Consider the following 21,187-nt stretch of genomic DNA (forward strand, 5'->3'; position numbering starts at 1 on the left):
CTCCTTCACGCCAATAAACCTTTACGACGAACGTTTCTGTAAGCTTTCTTAATATTGTCATCTTTCCCTTGCCTCTTTCACTCCGTCTTTCTCCTGTGTTCCCATTGTTACTCGCAAGGGAACCACGGTTTACTTCTACGATTCTGATATTTTCTTTTCTTTTCTTTTTTTTTCCATTTCTCTTTTTGAAGCTTCATTGGATAGACATGGACACCTGGCAATTTACTCTCTTTTGGTATTCAGCAATGGAATAGTTTCACATTACAGCTGTTCTCTTGTTTTTAAACGATATCTCGGGAGTTTTTTTAAACTTGCAATTTAGACGATTTTTGGCAAGTTTGAATCGTTTAATTTAGACCTCGGTTAACGCGTTGAATGCCACGCCAGTTTTACAAGGTTTGACCATGGTGTCACGGTAAATTTTTTATTACGCGATACATATAATGTTGAAATATTACCCTACAAGAGATACGTTATCGTGTATAATCATCGTTAATGAATTTATCTCACTGAGGTCACCGGTGACCCCCGTGCCGCTGTAGTGCAATTTCGCTAAATAATTGTTCTATGTTGTCACGTCCCGGGATTTACCATAAACCATAACTCATCCCTCTATCATACTTATTCGGATCTGCAATAATCCTAAAGGACCGTTACAAGATTTAGCATTTGTTACTTTCCTGTCAAGGCCCGTAATTGCCATCAAATATCTTCCAAGTCGAAAGGTTCCTTAGGATAATTGTTCGCCAAGGTAAAAGCCGGTTTTCCCATGTTTGATAGCCACTGATGGAGAGCGCATATAATAGGTCTATATTTCATGTAGAAATAAATCTATTTTAGTTTGTTTTATACTGCATTAATTTCGTCACACCATTGTAGTAACGATGGTAATAATAAAAAATTTATAACTATTGACAATTGTTTAAGTTATGTACTTCTACTAATCTTGGTGTGCCGGTCACCGGTGACCCCCGTGGCATTCAACGTGTTAATTTATCTTGTTTTCTTAGCAAGTTTGAGATAATGGTAGTAGGGTAATTAGAGCTAAGGTACTTTTAAGGTAATAGTTTATAGAAATAAATGTTTGAACGTTTACCAAGAAACTACAATTCTTGTCTACATCGTTTCACTTTCTCAAAGAGACGTTTTCGTTGGGAAGACGTAGATACCTGACAACAATTTATGCTTTTAGTTTTTGAGAATGGAACTGTTCTTTGTCACGGTTGCTCCTTTGTTCTCATTGATATTTTGAAAGTAACGAGAACTCTTGGAATTTAATGAATTTTGTTAACAGTGCGAAATTTACGCGATTGTTTCGATGACTTCTAAGAATGATATATTTTAAAACAGTTTTTCACTGTTCGCAAACGAAACTCAGTCCACTCTTTTACAGTCTTAACTTTTATTTGAAGTCTGTTGGTGAAACAATTTTCTCCTTTAGTTTTTAAGAATAAAACTGTTCTATGTGGCAGTGTTTCCTTGCGTTTATTAACGCCTTAGAAATACAAAGTGTTGTGTGAAAGTAGTTCAGTCTAGGACTTGGTAAATTTTTATTTCATTCGTTTGCAATTGTATGTTTGCTCTGTTAAAGTACCAGTAGTACATGTTAAAGTATCAGTAGTACAAGAATAACGTTTCACTGTTACGTCGTATCTCATTTCCAACGGTATCTTTCTATTAGAATAGCGAATTGCATTCAACTACTTGTAATTCATGGTGCATATGGATCTTTAAATTCTAATGTGACGTCTGCTACGACTCCGATACCTTTGTATGCGCTTATAATCGTGCCAGGTATAGTCTTTTACACAGTGCTACTTTACGTTCACTAACACCATCGCTATACTCGTCTTTTCCTCTTCCATTCTTTACATCTATCAATCGCCTTCGTTAATATTTTGTCTTGGTCTCCTGAAAATTCTCCTGACTCCTTCCTTTTTATTCCGATTAATAACAAACATTGCATTAACGTAACATTTCACTTGCAATATATTTTCACAAAATACATTTTTATTTTTATTTTTCAACTTTTACGTGTCGTGTGTAATTTCACTGTACTCTCGGCATTTAAGGAGTTAACACCAGTCCTAACCACGAGTACCTTGAAAACTATCGAGTACCTAACCCTACGGTAGAGTATTTTCGTAAATAGAATCAACCAGCGTTCAAGGTTTCGACAATATTATTTTGCACGAAGGTCTCTCAATTCGCTTACGAGTAGGAAGTTAAGTCCCCAACTAATACCTGCAATATAACAAGTGGGTTATAAACTTTTCTACCTCGTACATTATATCAGTGAGTCACAGCGTACACGTTAGATAGGTTGATATATGAATCACTCCAGCAGGAAGAGCTGTCACCGAACAGGAAGAACAATCGTATCGGCTGTCGTTTAATACGATTACGATCTCCCGGGAAACAGAAGGAATAAATGTTAATGATCGTGTACTACACAGGCCATGAGACTTGGTAGGGTCTGAACGAAAAAAAGATCGTGTCTCCCTGACCTTTCGTTTATTGCATCTAACAAGCTTCTTTGAACAACGACCCTTCCCTCTTCTGCAATTATCGGCAATAAAGTGAAAGCTTTTACCAGTCACTTTCAGCGCACGCAAAGGAGAGTAGTATACAAAAATAAGAGTTAAGAATAACAGAAGATGGAGGAGCCAGGGCGACGAGGAGGATGTTACCGGAGGCAAAAGCTTTGTAATGTCAAAGAACATCGATTTAAAGGTCCTTGGAAAGGGGGGACGGCTTTGATATCAAAATGAGAGAACGTAAAGTTTCCCCTGTGCTTTAACCACCGGCGAGCACGTGGTATCAAACGGCACGATCACGAACTGGTCTCCGCCCACTCTTTTCCAATCTTCGGTTCACGCTAGGGGATTCCCACAACTGTGTATGCGCCACGACAACAGAGGGTGGCTCATGCGTTGCTCCCTTTTATACAGTGTAGTTCACTTAACCCTATGACCTGAAATAACTCTTTAAATCTTGCGAATCGTAATCCTCGCAGAGGTGTCTGCCACTGCTTCATCTCGAGGAACCATTCATCCGAGTAATCCTATTCTTTCATCGTATCGCTTTTCTACCACGTGGGTTCTCTCCCTCGACGGCTCGTATCGTAAAGTAATCCAGTAGGAAAATTTGTTCAACAAAGCGATTGTTCAACGTTGATCATTTTTAGAGCAATTTTCTTTCATGATATCAAAAGATCTTTGCGCGTTTATGTGAAATTTAGGAATGTGATCTGCGAATAGGTGAAACAAATCTTTGACTATCTTTCCCTTGTGCTCGAGGAATTTTCATACGTATTCGCTGTCTGATAATATTACTTTCTATCGAACGTTTCCGAATGAATTGTGATAAAGTAATGGAAGAAAATCTATACAGAGGAAAATTTTAATCATCGTCGTTTCTCAGCAATTTTAACTCTTTCAAGAGATTCTCGTATAACATTACTTCTCTTCCGAAACATTTCTAGATATTCTGTAATAGCAAATTAATAATACAATCGTTAATACTAATTAACGTTATTAACTAACTTTGAATGTTAGAATGAACGATCATATTATCCACTTTGGACACTTACGCGGTAATTTTAATTCTTTCGAGATGTTCTTCCATAACATTCTATTCCTATTTCTTGGAATATGCGTTTCTGGATGATTCGTGAGTAACGTAAGAGAATTCGTCGAAGTTCTTCATTTTCGAGTAGTTTTAATTTTCTCGGATCATTGTTTTTCTATACGATATTTCTGAATAATTTCTAAAAGTATAATTAACTAATGACGCTCGTATAAGCGAGCGTTTAAACATTACGGAGTAATCTTAATTCGTAATTACATACTACGTTCCGAACTTCTTAAGAATTCAGTTTACTGCTAATTAATACTTGCGAAGGAAATACATATTATTAAACATTGTTGACAAATGAAAATGAACCGGAACCAAGAAATAGAGTTAATATCGTATAACTAATATAACTTAATTGCCAATTACTAACACTCATAAAATTCATGCAAGTTTATCTAATGATATCCAAGAGTCAACGTACACGCATTTATATTAAACGCGCGCCGTCTTTTGAAAACTTCCAGCTTCGTTATTTACTTTACTTTTTACATATTAAAACGTACCGAGAACCGTCTTCCCGGTATCCGCGGTATTTCATTAACACATTGACCGCCACGTAAATTTCATATATTTTGCTGCTGCAGCCGCGATAGAAATATACTACACGGTAACGTTTAATTTTTACGAAATATTATATTGTATTTACGCGCCTTTTTCTAACAGTATAATCTATTATCTTTCACGTTGTTGAACATTCTCGTAGAAACGTATCTCGCTGTAAACGTTCTAAGAGATTTAATAACGTGGCTCACCGATGACCACCGTACCAATCAACGTGTTAAACGTATTAAGTATTATATATAAATGGCGTGTTTTCTGTTCGTTAATTTCGAGTAGAACGGGTAGTACGATAAGCGTGTTGAAATCGCGTTCCTCATGTGCCTGGTATCAAAGTTAAACAGTCTAAAAGGCGAAATAAACGCGAAACGTGTTACGATAAGGGGGGAGGGAGGCAGGGGGTGGGGAAAAAAGGAAAACGGTTCAGCAGGGGTGGTAGCGAGGGGATGGTAGAGAAAGAGGAGAGAAGGAAAGATAAGTGAAAGAAGATAAAGGGGCGCCGAAATGGTACCGCGTTTGATCCATCATCTCCTCCGTCTGTGTGTGCAATAATTGTCTCTATTGTCTGTAGCACTGTTCTCACTGTTTGTGGCCCCTTCCATCTCTGCTAATTCTGCTCTCATTCTTTCACCATCGCTGTTTTATCATTCAGTTTCTCGGTGTCGTCGGTTCGTTTATTTCAATTTGTGTGTCAATCTCTCGTGCGACCAAGAGGTTACTGTATACCTGGCCTGAATGTATCATCGGTGATACATCGGTGCATACGGTGTGCCATCACGGCTCAAGTACTCTAAAACAGAATATATCTACATGCAATTGTACATCTCGTGCACAAGCATAGGCGAGATATATCGCGGCGAGTGAATGAGACAGGGCTTTTTAATGTAAGAAGCGAACGTCTGATTCAGTTATTCGTGATTTTCGTTAGTCTATCGGTAGCACGAGTATTGGATAACGTGCAGACTGGCTGACAGCGGAAAAAAGTAAAAGGGAAACAATGAAAACGCGTGATCGCTCCCGTTCTTTATTTTTCTGTCGCATACAATTAGAGCGCGTTTCTTTGATGCAAGGCAAGCTGGAAATCCGAGATTCTTATTGCGCTTGACGAATACGTTTTTTTTTAATAGGATTCCGAATCGTTGCAAAGAAATCGTAATGATGATAGTAAATAAACGTTACTTTCTTCGTTCGACTACTCGCAACACTTCATCAATGGAACATGTTAGTTGGTGTTTTATACGCAAGTCAAGTGTGTCAGCCTGTATCGTCTGCATCGTCAAATGTGAAATAGTTTATACGTAATTGGTTGTACGATGTGTAAATACGAGATATCTATAAGTATCTTAAGTAACATGCGTGCCATAAAAGTACACCTAACTATTATATTCAATGTTGTATATTCATTTATTCCAATTTTATTGCGATTAAATATACTCGAATGTTGCAGCTTATAAAATTCTCTGTGACATCGTAATAATAATAGAGCGAAAAGTTCCGGTTCCTCTTAGAAACTGCCTCTTTATAGTCAAGTATCAAATTACATAAAATATAAGTGAAAAATAAGTCGGCGATAAATTACTTTGAAGCGGTAACGTCCATTTCTTCTCTGGCACGATCGAACGGCTCAAATATTCGAGTATCGATTTTATTCCAGGAAATTGAATTACACGTAAAATGATTGATAGCGCGGAGAAGGGAAAGGGACGGGGCTCCGTGGAGTGTAGTTACGCGTATACGGGCTGGCTGAGGGCGCGAAGAGGGAAGGAGAGTATGTATGTATTGTCGCGAATGAGACAGAGGGGAAGAGAAGAAAGCGAAAAAGATAAACAGAGTCCTTTAAGTCCGTGCATGCGACGGGCAAAGAGCGCAGACAATGAGGGTCAAAGGCGCCACTTCTCTTGCCACGTTTTTAGCTGGGCGATCTTCATTCTTTGAGGACTTTGTTCCACTGCTGTGGACCCACGGGAAATTCTTTTCCCCGTCCGAAGAGGCCGATCAAACAGTCATGAGCGTTACTAACTTCGAGAAAGAAGCTTCCCTGACTGGCTCGTATCGTTGTTTTATCCTCTTACCGCGATATACCGATGAGCAAACACTTTGCATAACTGTTCATATTGGTCGAATGAATAGTTCGAGCTCTTCCCTTCGACCACCCTGTTTCGCGAAATAAAATGATTTTTTGCGCACATGGATTCGATTAACCTTCTGACTTTTTGTGTATCGTATATAATTACTGGTACAGATGCCACATCATGATGGTCAGAAGGGACGTGACGCGTGGTATCGTACGAAGCAATGTGTTCGATGTTCGAAATACGTCGCGTTCAGCTATTGAATGCCTGATAATAAATTTGGATTTCAATTGGATCGTTAGAAGAAGAATAATAGATTTATCGAGGAGCTTTGAACGCTTTGATGCTCTATTTGAAAACTCTGAATAGCATAGTAGATTACATCTGGTAGAGAAAGCTGGATTCAGTGAAATTAGGTTTAGGCTTCTGTTAGGTATCAAAAAGACGAGTAAAGAAGAATAATTGTTTTATGCTGTTTCTAATTTGTTTCAAATTAAAAAGTATAAGATACTGAAACAAAATATTCGCTTCTATTATTATTGAAATAAAAGAAGCAGTCGTTATACTGATACTTAAATATTTTCTTCTTTACCCGCTTGTTACGTATGAAATTTTATTATTTCTGATAAAATGTTCTCACTAATAAAATAACCCTATACATATATGAAATCACTAAAAGTGAACATTTCCTATTTTTCTCCTTACTACTTTGGGATATATAAGAATTTCACGTTTTTTTAATGTACTATTTAGCAGTTAGTCGCAACGGAACCCGTCACCGATCTTTTAGGTTAATCCGATACGAAGCGTTTAAACTACGAAACACCCAATCCACAGGCAAAAGCGTAGCAAAGCTTCTAAAAGAAATAATTCTCGTGAAACGACGACGATCGTTGTTCAAAGAACCTTACACCTAAGATCCGCAACGGTCGTGAAAAAATACCGTTTAATAATTAAACAGGAAAGGAAAAGTCGCCTTTCTATCCGAAGTCGGAAATACAGTCATTGAGTAATGGCAGGGCGCTTATAAACACATCCCGAACGAAGGCGCATGCGCGTGCGCGCGCTAAATTGTAATATCAATTTTAAAGATATTCGCCCAGATTTTTCTAAGAATTGTACATATACACATACACGTGTGATGCGTATAGATGTGTATAGATGTATATACCCGTGTACATTCGACAAGAAAAGGCAATACAAGAAACTATGACCGCGAGGCTGTTGAATGACGACTCGCGCGCTGCTCGCGGCATGCTCGAGCGAATCGAATTGCACTCTCGGCACGGTTCTATCCCTCGGGCTTGTACAACGATCCCGTTAACGAACGACGCCATTAAGGGCGCATTAACATATAATTTTCCGCGAGAAATTATAGGCGACTCGGCTGAGTTGGCTCGCACGGTGTTTATTATACACATCCAAGAGCAACAGAGTGCCCTGGCTGTGCACTGTCGATCGAAAGCACCCAGGACTGTGTGGCAAGGTGAGAGAGAAGAGAGATTTTAACTGGCGCGATGTGTTGGTGCATTCATGCGAATCCATATTGAGAGGCCAGAAACATGCATACATGTGTGTGGGATCGCGTGCGGCGGCAAGATCAAACGGAGATTCTCCTTCTCTTATACCCTCTCATCGTAATTCTCCCTCTTCTTCCCCCACCGCTACGCGCCGTTCTCTCTATCATTTTGTCTCTCTCTCTCTCTCTTTCTCTTTAACGTACGTTCGTTTCTTCTCTCTCGCTTGTTCCGCCGCGCCGTATCGCTGCGTCTCACTCGCTTCGCCTTGTGCAAGTGGTACCGATGCGTTACTATATAGTTCCTCACTTTTGCTCGCAAATGGTCTTTTCGTAACCCGTCTCTCTCTTTCGCCGGCTCGGTAGACCGTTTCTCGCCGCTTTCCTTCTGTTTCTATTTTTTCTTCCCTCCTTTTTGCTTTTTTCTTTCCTCTTCTTCCCTCGCCTTGCCGATTCTTCGTCCTTTTTTCGGTTATCGTCGATGATTTTATTTCCATTAAACCGTTCGGATCGTCGGCAAACTGAAATTTGCGATTGTTTCTAATTTAAATAAATTAGAGTACCGTACAAAGTCGAATTTCGCGGGAAGATAAGAAAGTCGTGAAAGACGTTTTTATCGATGGGACGCGGCTTAATTATGATTATGACTTCGGCGTTCTGTTTTATTCGAATTATTAAATGAGAATGAAAAGATAAAAAGTAAGGGGGTTAAGAATGTTAAAGTTTTATCAATTTATCAATGATGTTAGAGAAGATTCCATTACGCGAAGAGGAAATAGAAAAATAGTTGTCGTTATGTATTGAACGTGGAACGTCACGACGAATCTGTGGTTAAAGCGGCTGGATAAGATAAATCAGTGCGTCGGCTTGTAATTTACCTGGAGGGAAGTAGTCGTTTGGCAACGACTTCAATCGAATTTCATTGAACACGAAGTTAAAGAGATCGTCTGGGTTAGACAACGGTTGACGATAAACGATTTTACTTATGCTTCTCCAACATGGTCTTTACGTGTTTAACTGAACATTTAATTTATTCAATTCTCATAAAATATTTCTTATATTCGTGTATTGATATATCTTATTTATATTTTTAATTCAATTAGTCTGATTTGATACATAAAACATTTTTATTACCTTAACGTTCGATTAATTATATGATCGTAGCATCGAATCAATAGTAGTAAAACTCGATAACGATAGATGGCGTCTAATTACCGATTTATATTTTTAATATGGCGCTAATTTTGTTAATGAAACAATTATTACAGTAAAGATATAACAGACTTACGATATTAAAGAGTAATTCTGTCTTTATTTAAGATCGTTTAAAGGTGCAATTTGTTGCATTATATTTATTATAACAATACAACATAGCCGGACATATGAATAATACCATCTTCTTATGCGTATAAACTTTCAAAATTACTTCTATTGGCAACAAGAACCACAAGTGTTAAGAGACGAATGTCATATTCGCACATGACCAAATACTCGAAACATTTTATTTTATAACAAACTTACGAATTCACCATCAAATTTTAACGTAATTGCTAATATCGTACCAGTAATGGTATTTCAATAATAACACCAACTTCTCCGACTCCGAAGCACAACCTTATTTCGCTCAGGCCTTTTTCACAGATAGAAACCTAACAATTTAGATATGCTTTGGCCTCGTCATTACAGCTAACCACTTGTTTAAATTTATGAAAATTCTCGCGTTTCCGTGCGAGTTTTAAAGTATGGATAGGTATATATAACTCAGAATTTGCCCTTATACCTGGACCCTACCACTTTTTTGTCCTACGTCCACCATGGCCGGGCCGGCTAGGGGGACAAGGAGAAGGGAGAGACTTTGTAAGAGAAAGAGAAAGAGGGCGGCAGGCAGTTGTGGCCGTAAGGGAGGTGTGGCAGAGCAAGAAGAAAAGAAGACGAAGAAGAACGATGTAAGAGCGAGGAAGAAAGCCAAGGGAGAGAGATATGTAATGCTCGCTCTCCCTTGGCTCTACGGTCACTGTGTAGTTTCAGTCTTACCGTGTACGTTGTATGGGGCACAGGTCTTCCTCGGCATCCTTTGTCGTATTCACATTCAACCGAGCCGTTCCTTCAGCCCCTGTTTTTGTGCTCGTTTCGCTGATTCGGTACGAACGAAAAGATTTCACGGAATAAAATTTTGAGTCGGCGATCGAAGAGTACACGTCTATACAATCGCTCGGACTTTTCATCGATCTATAATCTAACTTGGCGTACTTAACCGTTTGTTTTGCTGCCATTTCTCGAAACTGTAAAACTTCATATAATCTTAATAGAGTTCTTAATTCTGTGTTATGCAAAGAACACAATTTGAAAGCAGTTTATCGTATGGATTATAAAAATATCGTATCCGAGGAGGATTATGGGAGTAATGTGTACGTCTGTGTAAAAAGCGTTGTTCGCTTCGGATAAAGGTTTATTCGTTTAATGGCTCGTATACGTTGAAGAAAAATCGAAACAGTTAGTAATGTCAACGATGTTAACACAGGCACGATTTACGAGTCTGCTCCAAAACATAAACTCGATATTTTGCGAGAGCCATGCGTGGCACGTTTTATGGGTTTCATTCAGATGAAAATGTTTTGGAAACACAGACACGATTCTTACGAACGATTCATCCAACGGATGCTTTGTGATTTTTCACCGACCATACGCGGCTCAGTCTTCAATTTCTTATCGATGCTTGCGAATAGTGTTCAGTGCTGTGATTTACGTTACGTATGATAAAACTTAATCAACTTTCATAGAAATAAAGCAGATTTGGCTTAGCTCTTAGTTACACGGCAGTGGCATATTGTTTTCATGTATCGTCTTACTTACGCGGTAAAATATACAAGCATAAACAAAGCAAAGATAAGTGCGGAAACACATTAAAGCGAACTATCAAAAACACGAGTGCTTCGAGATTCGAATGTTTTTGTCTGGACGATTCCGTTCTTAAGACTTCCTATGCACAGTGTAATCATTTGAAAACTAGTTCCTGTCCGATTGCTCGAAGCGGGTGTGTGAAACTGACTTTTCTCCGTCATCCTGTCAGATGTCGTTCGCGATAAAAACGAACTTTCGAATCCGAAATTGTGCGTGACAAATTTCAGTATGATTTTTCCATGGGCACTTTATTAAGATATTGGATGCAACGTACAATTATGGGCAGTTTCATTTTGGCACGGGTGATGTTTACGCGTAACACGTGAACTGTTCGAGTGACACAAACAAGTGGTTGTTTCGGATGCATACTAATTAAAATGTATAAGATACATTTCACAGAAAGTGAATACGAAAAGGATCCGTTGAAGAAAATATATCGATGTATCGTTCCGAAAACAAGGTATTATTATTTAAAATAGCTTTATAATGTTAGCAATAAAATGGCGCCAAACGACCCGCTATAAACGCGCGCACTCCATTTGTACTTTGTTTACTAAGGTCCAGTTATTCAACTGATTTTATTATACTATTCAGAGACAAAGATAAAAAATGTACACCTGAATAAAAAAAGCTACATTTTTTAATTTTTCATATTAAATTTACTCTAAAATTTAATCCTGGCTTATTTTCTAAATATGCAACCGCAAGTTTTCTCTTTCTCACAATGTATTCCTAACTAAATATTAGTTTCGCGAGTATTTGTGTAATCTCAACTATTAAAAAGACATTGATATAACCATTTTCGTTGTTCTACTCCAAAACAGGAAATCACTTCCAAATTTTAAATAATGTACAATTTCATATACAATCCGTTTGATACAAAGAATTCCTCATTCACAACAGGGCATTTTAAGGTTAGAAAAAGGATGTTTCGTTTTGTCTTCAATTAAAACTAAAAAATTTGCCGGCTCGAAATAATCTGTCTGGTCGGAATAATCTAAAGCACATACTTAATTGTGAGGAGAGGGAGAGGGGAGGTGAATGAAGGTCAATCGGAATTGAGAAGAGAAAGGCGGGGCGACGAGGAATCTTGACACGTCAGTGAACATTCTCCTAAGTCGATGGTCGAGGGTCGGCGGTCGACGGTCGCAGCGGTCGTGACGGTCGACGACCGACGGTCGGTGTAGCTGCCGGCCGAGCGGTCCCTTAGAAGTTTCTTTGAAAGATTCGCAGCTCGCGAGGCATAATACCACTACATAAAGTCATCTGGCGATAACGGTGACACGCCTTTGACCGTTTCCGCTCGGTCTTTCACCAACAAATCCTTGTCGGTACTTCAAAAGACTTTAGAAGCCGTGTTTATGGCCTGATCGGGATCATTTCCGTTTCAACATTGATAACATTGCTTTCATTATTTAATTGATAATCCATAATCGTATACATACTCGATACTAAGATATACAATGCCTAACACTTCTGGAAAGTCATATATACATTGGACAGTATCATATGTCCTACGATCTGCTCTTGAAACGTTGACTGATTGGGATCATTGCCGTCCCAATATTGATAACAGTGCTTTCATTATTTAATTGTCAATCCATAATTGGACTAGATACTCAGTAATAAGACATACGCAGTGCCTAACACTTCTGAGAAGTCATATACACGTTGGACATTACAATGTGTCGTATCTACGGTCTGCTCTTGAAACTTTGCATGATTTAAGGTTAGGTTGCATGAATGATTTTTTTCTAATCTTAGTCTTAAAGGGAGTCAATGTGCGTCGGTATGAGATAGGAATTGAAATTAATGCACCTTTCCGAGTTATTGTCGAGACATGCCTCTAGATTCTGTTGATAAAGAGATCCCGCTTCTTTACTGGATGTTGATTACTGAGCAACCCTGACGTACCGATCCTATTGACATTCGATTTCCACGTGTCTGGGGCATGAATTTCATAGATTGATAGATGGGAAAGCTTACTTGGAAATGAAATTATATACTCATATCGAATTTATTTTTTTGTGAATCTTTATTTTACATGAATTTTTATTTCTACTCGTTTTATGAAAGTCTCGCGGTAATTTGAGTCGCTTAAATAGCGAAAGTGGTTTAGTTTAAAGAAACGAAAGCAAAATGTCACCCGCCAAAAAACTTGCAAATAAGCATAAAACTCGCGAATCTCTTTGCGTGTTTCCTGAACATGATTGATTCTTAATCTTGTTCGAGACACGTTACATGATTTCTGAAACGCGTTAGTGCTTCTAACGGACGTTTTATTTAGTCGTAATGACGAGCTCCCAAATTAATTTCTGGTTTCCCTTAGCTCGTGGAGGCAAAAAGCTAACGAATCAACGTGAGGGTCTAGAGTGGCAACGTAGGCACTCCGCTCAACGTACTCTACCTCACTTGTTATCTATAACAAAAATTTTGCTAATGATTTTTGAAAGTAAAAATTACAAGCTGCATTTCACGTTCCTTTGTCTTTTTTTTCTCTTTTGGTCACAATTCTTCGGTATTAAGTGCTATCCATAGAACTAACTGGATTTTTATTGTCAATTGTAATTAGTGTTATAGATATTAGAAGTTAAAAGTCAAAATTTTTGAATTACACAATCCTTTGGTCAGCTTAATTTAATAAATTAATCTTTTAGTAATTTTGCCAATATAAGCATTAATTATATTACATTTTAATTTTAATTGTACATATTTTGTACTCTAATAATACTAGTATGATGGAAAAAAAGAAAAAGTAGAACATAATTCGTAGAGCATCAGATATCATCGTACATTTTCTCACAGTCGAGTAAAATATATCAACCTTTCCCGATACGTTTTTAATTCATTCTATTTTTCGAATTCTCTCTTTTCCGAAATGTTTTCATAAAATTTCATCGGAATGGTGGGAGAAATCTGTTCGCGGCCGTGTTAACGAAAGTTTTGTAACTGCTGCATGGAAAGAACGAAGGTCGACCGGAGGAAGGACGAACGAAAATGTCGAGAAAGATAAAAAATTCGAATTATACTCTGTAAAGCCATGTGGAAATTTAAATGGTGGTCGTAAGAAAAGCATAGAGTCGTCTGAGACAGAGTTCCTCGGTTGAGCGCGTAAAAGAGATTTTTACCCGAGGTCGAAGCACATAGCTAGAGAAACCCGAAGGTGGAAGAAGGAGGAAGAAGGTGACGCATGAGGAGGATGACTGGGTGGGTTGGTAGAAAACTTACAGGTACCGAGAAGGAACGAGAGAGAGCCTGAAAGGGTTAGCTGAATGGGCGCCGTGTGTGCTTTTCTCGTTTGAGGAGCTTCGGATTGCCCAGTGCCGTACTCAGATTTCTTTGCGCTTCTGCTTTTCCAACCAATCATTTCAATTTGCCGGTATCTTATTAAACTTTGCTAATATCTTTCAAAAGCCTGTCCCTTTTAAACGCGGCAGATCTTTTTTCTCGAGAAATGATCGAATGCATGAAATACTACATCTTTAGTATTGCGTTGGTACCAACGTTACCGACGGAGCGACGAAAAGTCGCGGAAGGCATCGCGAGGTACCAAGGAGGACCAGAGAAAATTCGTGGAATTTCGGTGCACGAACCTTGCAACGAAATCAAAGGTGACGGGACGGCAGGCAAGAAAAAGAAGCGTGGCTGAGGAGGAAAATGAAACAAAGAAAGAAGAGAAACGAGGAAAGAAGAGACGAGAAATGTCGCTCATCGTCTCTTCTCCCTTTCCCCCTCTCCATTCGTTCTTTCCTTCCTGCTGTACTCTGTTTTTCGGATAATTCCAAGTAGCGAGCCGCGCGATTGCCGACATAGCAATCTAAGATGTGAAAAAGAAGAGAAGTAAGAGAAGGGCAGAGAAGAGAGGCGGATAAAAAGAAAGAGACGATGAAGAAACGGTGGAGAGGCAGAAAGAAACCGAGAGTGAGTAAGTAAGTAAAGTAAGAGGGTAAAATAAAAGAGGAATCGGAGAGTCCTTTGGACGCGTATAGGGGGGAAGGGTCAAATAAGGTGGACCGCTGTCGGAGTCGAAGCGGGAGGCCGCTCAAAGTGGACAGAAAGAACGAAAGAGAAGACAAAAGAGAAAAGAAAACGGAAGAGTGAACGAGCAAACGTGTACCGGACAAGGATGAAGAGGTTAGGAAGAAAGAAAGAGGCACGAACGGGACGGCCGCAGGTAAAGGCAGAGGGAAGACGAGGAAAGCGATGAAGGAGAGAAAAAGGCAAAAAGGGAGACGGAAGACACAGACCTCGCCGGCTGGTGGCTGGCGGCTGGCGGCACCGCTTGATGTACGTCGGGTCCGTAATTACAGGTTTTCGGAACGCCTCGCTCGGCGAGCCACGCTCTTTGAGAGCTAGGGCCCTTCCCTCGCCTCGTCATCTAACCGGTGACTTCGAAATACTTGTCATTTCTTCGATCTCTTTTTCGCCGCGAGAGATAAATATTACCGTCTTTAGAAAATATTAACGCATTCCAAAGAATGTTATGGGATACTATTTATTTCTCTTTTATTTTTGATTCGCTTTTACGATTCATATTTAATAATATGTTCAATGTATATATCCAATGAGAATTTTGCAATGCTTTTTAAATTGCGTTCAGTAGCAAATTGTCATTTGACATAATTTTGAAGCATAAAATTTAAGTGTAAAGATGATGAGGTATAATGATTGGTTACTTTACCTGCAGTGGAAGAAGGATAATTTTGACCACCCGGTATATAAAAGTTGGATAAAAGTTTGAAGCGTATACGCGCCACGGTAAACTGCGTAAAAAGACTGTGCAATGCAATGTATTCGAATTCGATATGCGCGTGTTTAATTTTGATCACCGATAGCTTGAAAAATTGATAATTAATAGTAATATGGAAACTCGCTGGACTTTATTTATCATCGTATTTTGTAGATTCAACTACAATTTTTTGTAAACAGAATCAGCTGTTATTTGCAATTGCAATTTATACGATATGTCTTGATAGTATAATGTAATATCGGTATTAATAACAGAATAGTCACTGTAAAATAACATATATATTGTATTACAACATGTAACTAACATAATAAATAAATTTTATTTTATTCAGAGAAATGATACTCACGATTTATATGAAAGTTGCGTAAAAGAAGAAGTATGAAGCGTATGGAATGAGATCATTGAAATACCGTTGCAAAAATCACGGTATTGTGGGTTTCAATATTTCAGCATTCTCAAGAAAACCGAGAAATATTTTCGGACGAATAAGATGCAATGCGAGTGGGAAACAGGATTTAAATTCCATACGGTTGATACATCTTTGTACGCTCGAGAAAATTTCAATATCTTCGGAATACTTTCTTCTATAGATCCATAGCGTTTTGTTCGTCGATATCAAACCGTTTGGTATGCGGGGTAACACCGATCCTAGCATTTACCGACCAAGCGAAAAGAGTATATAGCGTGTCATTCGGAGATGAATCTTGTTCCTATCGTGTCCAGATGGCTTTTGTACATTCTCCGGGTCGACGACTTTCACCTATAGGGAATTCGATTCAACTATACATATACAATAAACATGCAAATTTTAATTAAACATATTTATGTAATAAATTTTTTCCAAACAATTATTGCTACTTTCAAAAAATAAGAATTATCTTAAAGTAAATTTTTATTAAAAAGTTGTATTTTCAAAAAAAAGTATAAGCAAAAAATATACATATTTTATAATTATATGTAAGTACTTTGGATATTTCAGTTGTACAATTGAAACAATGATATATAATTAAACATTAGTATGATTTTGATGAATAAAAGATAATGAAAGAGGAGAAAAGTGAATACTTCAAGTGCTAAAATCCTCATATCTATTCAAACATTGAAACAATAGTCTCGATACTCGAAAGGTATTGAAAAGCCGAAGGGAGAAAGATTTAGCCTCTATTTGAAATTAAAGTTCAGCGAACCTTTTCACCGCGCCTAAAAATCTTCGACGTTATAGGCAACAGCCCTAATAGTTCTTCATGCACGCGACGCATTTCTTTCGACATATAATTATATCTCACGGTGCTGCGCTTCGAATAATTATAACGACGGACATCATTAAGCAAGTAGAAAATGAAGAAGATATTAGGGAAGTATATATAAGGCATAGGCTGGAATGATTATTCTCACACTTTGGTCATTATTAAAATTGAAGATTTTAATGAAGTATCCTACATTGAATGGTGAATCACCCTTGAATTTATATTTCAAATGTTCGTGTAGTGATTAACGAAGAAGTACTTCTCTTTAAAAGATCGGAAAAGTTCCAAGTTCACCTTACCAGAGTTTGTCACATTGACAATGATGAAGTCTCACTTTAAATTTATCATTTTTAAAGTTGTACGATTATATCTTTAACGAGAAAATTGAGTTTTCAAGGGTTTTTCTATGTTTTTACTTTGATTATAAAACAAAATTATTCTTTCCTCTTTTTAACAATTTAATTCACTTTTACTTCACTATAATTGTTTTATTACAATTTTATGAATATGTCACAAAGTAAAAGATATGTGAAAAACATCGTTAATTATTGAAGTTAAAAATTACTAGTTTCGTAGAAATCTGATTTGTCGATAATTGTATGTGTACATAAGTATTAGCCCTAACTCGATATTCTTTTGAAAATACGGTCACACGTGATTTTGAAAAGATCTAATAGGAATTTTAATTAAAAAATCAGTCAATCAGTATTTTTATTGATTGATTATCTTTTTAATATTCGTAATATTTTGAAAGTAAAAAATTGTTTTATTTTGTATAAAGTATATTTTAAATATCTAAATAGAATTAAAAGCAATTTACTTCATAGTTTTATTAAAAATTGAAATGATTTATATCACATCAACTTAGTACTATCTATCTACTAGTCACATCTACTACTATAAAATAAAAAAACAAAAGGTCGTTAATAAAGTAACGGTTTTTTAGTCGACCCTGTGGTTGCTGTTACAGGTGGTTGAAAGAAATATCCTATCTTTCTTTTTTGTGCAGTGTTGAGTTAACTTATTGTGTTTTAGACATTGCTTTTATTTATTTGATAATGCAATTTTTTTGTAACATTTTTGGGCTGTTATTATAAATTAATTTAACAAGGTGCTGGATTTTTCTAGTATAAACTAATATAAACACTAAATTAGTTCTCAATAAGTAACATATAAAAATCAACGGTACTTGTAATTTATATTATGATTTTTTATTTCTTTTATATTTAAAAAATTATTAATTATTAATTACATAATTGGAAATGTTCTATAGAACAATAATGAGATAAATATGCATTACAACATACTATTTCTAGTTATTTTAATTTCTATTTCTTTCTTTTTTTTTCTTTTTTTAATTTTTGTAAAGCCAACGTATGATATTTAAATGTGCAGTGTGAGTTTATAAATAAGCAAATATTTTTTACAAACTTTTATGATCTAATATAAGAGGCAATATAATATATAATATAACATAAGAAATAACATACTATTTGGAAAGCATAAAAGTTTGATATATTATTTCTGCATATAACAATTAATCATAGTTACTTGTTGAAGGAAATAGTAGTTCAAAAATGTACACATTTATATCTGCTTAAAAGAATATAAGTTTTCCAGCTAGAACTAATATCATTTTCTAATATTAGTATTACCTATCTAGTAGGATTACTTATATTTTTGTTCAGAATAGAAATATCAGAACCGTGCGGTTTCCAATCTGACAAGATCAGACATTGTATCCCTACTCCACCCTTCCTGACTGTGGCGTCAGTCCTGGTCAGGACGCAGCCTTAGCTCAGTTTGCCTAGAGACGCGTCGACAGTGGTATCGCATGTTCATTCTGTTCTATAACAAAAGGAGTTAGAAGGCACTTGTGTCTAGGTCAATATAATTCTACAGATCATAATAGATTTTATAAGGCTATAGGGTTTCCAAGGTCAATTCCAAAAAAGTGTGAGCAAAATGGTATGTACATTTCTTTTCATCCCTTAACACAGGTAAATGTGCACTGAAGTGAGATGATTCATTATGACAGCTTTTCATTTCATATTTTCCCATTTACCCAGGTAGAGATCAAGATCCTATCGTTGCGTGTAGAGTTTTTGTGTATCATAGATTTATTTACGTGCACTATGTGTATTCCTATATTATATATTTCATACTTTTAATTAGCTAAATGTATAATGTATTCTCATTTAAGTTTTAGTCAATTGATATAGAAAATTATGATAAACATTTATTCATATTTCACAACTTTGAGAACTAAAAAGAGAGAAGTTGTGCATGATTTAGATATAAATATAAAAGTTCAGAGTTATTAAGTTGGAATTGCTACTTTTATAAATATCATAAAGTTTTATATATAAGTGTTTAAAAGAGATAATTTTATGTACTATTTAGTATACCATTGTAGTTATTAGCTTAAATTTTTAAAAATTATCAGTTTTAATAATTTGAATTATTAGTTAGTAATATCTTTCTTGCTCTTCATATAAATACAAGCATAATATAGATGTGGTTGTAATGGGAGACTTATGAAATCATATTTCTATAGCTCATCATAACAAAAGCCAGAACCTTAGGAATATAATAGTCTTTTCTTTGTATAGGATACCTTATTCTATAGAGCTATTAATATCTATCCACCCTGTCAAAATAAAATTCTGCTCTAATGTGAGTTTTATTTTGAAAAGTGAGTTGGATTTGGGGTTGACTATAGTGTTCAATGGATTGCGTTATAATTTTTGTCGATCAATACCACACAAATGTTCTGCGCGGACCAATAGGGATATATAGAGAGGTATCTCTCAATGCGCAGACTGCCAAGAGCTACCCTACGGTTTTTCTGTCAGGCTCCGCCCTTAGAGTTCTTCGGGATAGGAAAACCATCCTTAGGTGCTTAATTGGTATATGACTCACCACAGGGCTCGATCGATCCATCCAGCATCCCTAGCTTGGGGCTTTTGTTCAAGTATTCTGAATCCAGAATATACTTTCCTCAATGTATATTACTATACATCCAAATGTACAATATTTTATGTAAACCAAAATCTGATATAGCAGACAAAATACAGAAATTTATACTAATTATACTAATATAAAATAGATATATTGAAACACTTGTTGAATCAATAATTTCTAAATAACTTCTTTCTCATGAGATACAAATATATTTGAAAATGTTAGTTTTATAAAACATTTTTATAAACATGTTTACATGTTAACAAACATATGTCTAAAATTATTATTTGTTGAGAAAAATATAAAAGATTATTATTTTTGTTCTAGGTTTGGTTTAACCATGTCTACTAAGAGGCGTCGTGGGCCTAAATTAAATATAGAGCGTAAAATAATACATGAAGGCCATAATAGATAGGATGAGTGGATCTCGACAGAACGAAGCACGTTGCTTCAATGAAAACTCTCCACGGCCACCAGTGCCTGGTAAGATGTTATACATATTATTTGTCAATTGTTAAATCTTAAGTTTCATATTGTACCAATAAAATAAACAGAAATTATCAAAAGTTAATACAAATATTTTATATTGTTTTGTTGTACCTGACATTTCAAAAATATTATGTGTTATTTTATAAGTTATTAATTTCTTATGTACATTTTAGGAGAGGAAACAGGAAACTACATCAGCAGGGTCCGTCCACAGAGTCCAACTCTGACCCCTAGGCGTTCTTCTCTTACAACACCAACAGCTGCAGGTTGCGATGCTTCGGCACCTTTGGGATTTGAACCGGAAGGTTGCTGTAGTACGACAACTATGGAAAGTGATTCGCCACCTGCTTGCTTGCGGTGGGCCAGGAACCTGCATTCTTTGCTGCAGGATCCAGTGGGCTTGGAATTGTTCAGAAAATATCTGGATCAAGAAGGCAGACCTCATGCAAATCCTCTTAATTTCTGGTTCGCCTGTGAGGGCCTCAAGGAACAAGATGATCCTGAAAGGATAAATCAATTGGTTAAACTTATCTACAGAAAGTTCTTCCTCAAGTCGCAGTTAGCTATACCTGAAGATGTACGAAAGGAGGCTAATCGTCGGGTTAAAGAAGGGCGGGTGGACGAAAAAGTATTTGATGCTGTACAGTTGGAAGTTGAGCGTCTCATTAATGAGACTACATATCCAAACTTTCTTCGATCCGATATGTATCTTCAATACGTTCAATCCTGCCAAAACCCGGATTCTGGTGGATGTCCTAGTTCAGGATCCAGTCGAGAGATGTCTGTTTCTTGTGGGCCAAGTTTATTGCCCACTGTCCACGAAGACAGTGAATTTGTTAGTTCCATACATAGCTCACATTCAGCTAGTGAAACGCCTGGGGAATTGAGGGGTGAGCTGAGATTGACCAAAGATATGCTTATGGCTACTCAACAAACTAGGGCGATGGATCTTCGGCCGAAGCCAGAAGCGTATGCTGGGTAATTTATATGACTAAAATTTGTTTATTTAGAACATTTATTAATTAATAGTATGCTTAAAGTTAGATTTGCATTA

The 21,187-nt window shown here is 36.8% G+C and overlaps 1 protein-coding gene across 4 annotated transcripts in view; it reads left to right on the forward strand.

The window, feature by feature from the left end:
• The window catches only part of LOC126863613 (axin), a 30,755-nt gene that overhangs the window by 4,990 nt on the left and 4,578 nt on the right, over positions 1-21,187 (forward strand). For 2 of the 4 annotated variants that reach the window (XM_050613933.1, XM_050613936.1), the window contains exons 2-3: positions 19,972-20,127; positions 20,307-21,111. In XM_050613933.1, the coding sequence (XP_050469890.1) occupies positions 20,040-20,127; positions 20,307-21,111 (893 nt within the window). In that variant the 5' untranslated portion in view covers positions 19,972-20,039. Of the gene's footprint in view, positions 1-18,466; positions 18,649-19,284; positions 19,865-19,971; positions 20,128-20,306; positions 21,112-21,187 lie in introns of those variants that run through there. The other 2 variants (XM_050613934.1, XM_050613935.1) reach the window with 2 other exon arrangements.

The sequence above is a fragment of the Bombus huntii genome, chromosome 3 (assembly GCF_024542735.1).
Source record: "Bombus huntii isolate Logan2020A chromosome 3, iyBomHunt1.1, whole genome shotgun sequence".
Lineage (NCBI taxonomy): Eukaryota > Metazoa > Arthropoda > Insecta > Hymenoptera > Apidae > Bombus > Bombus huntii.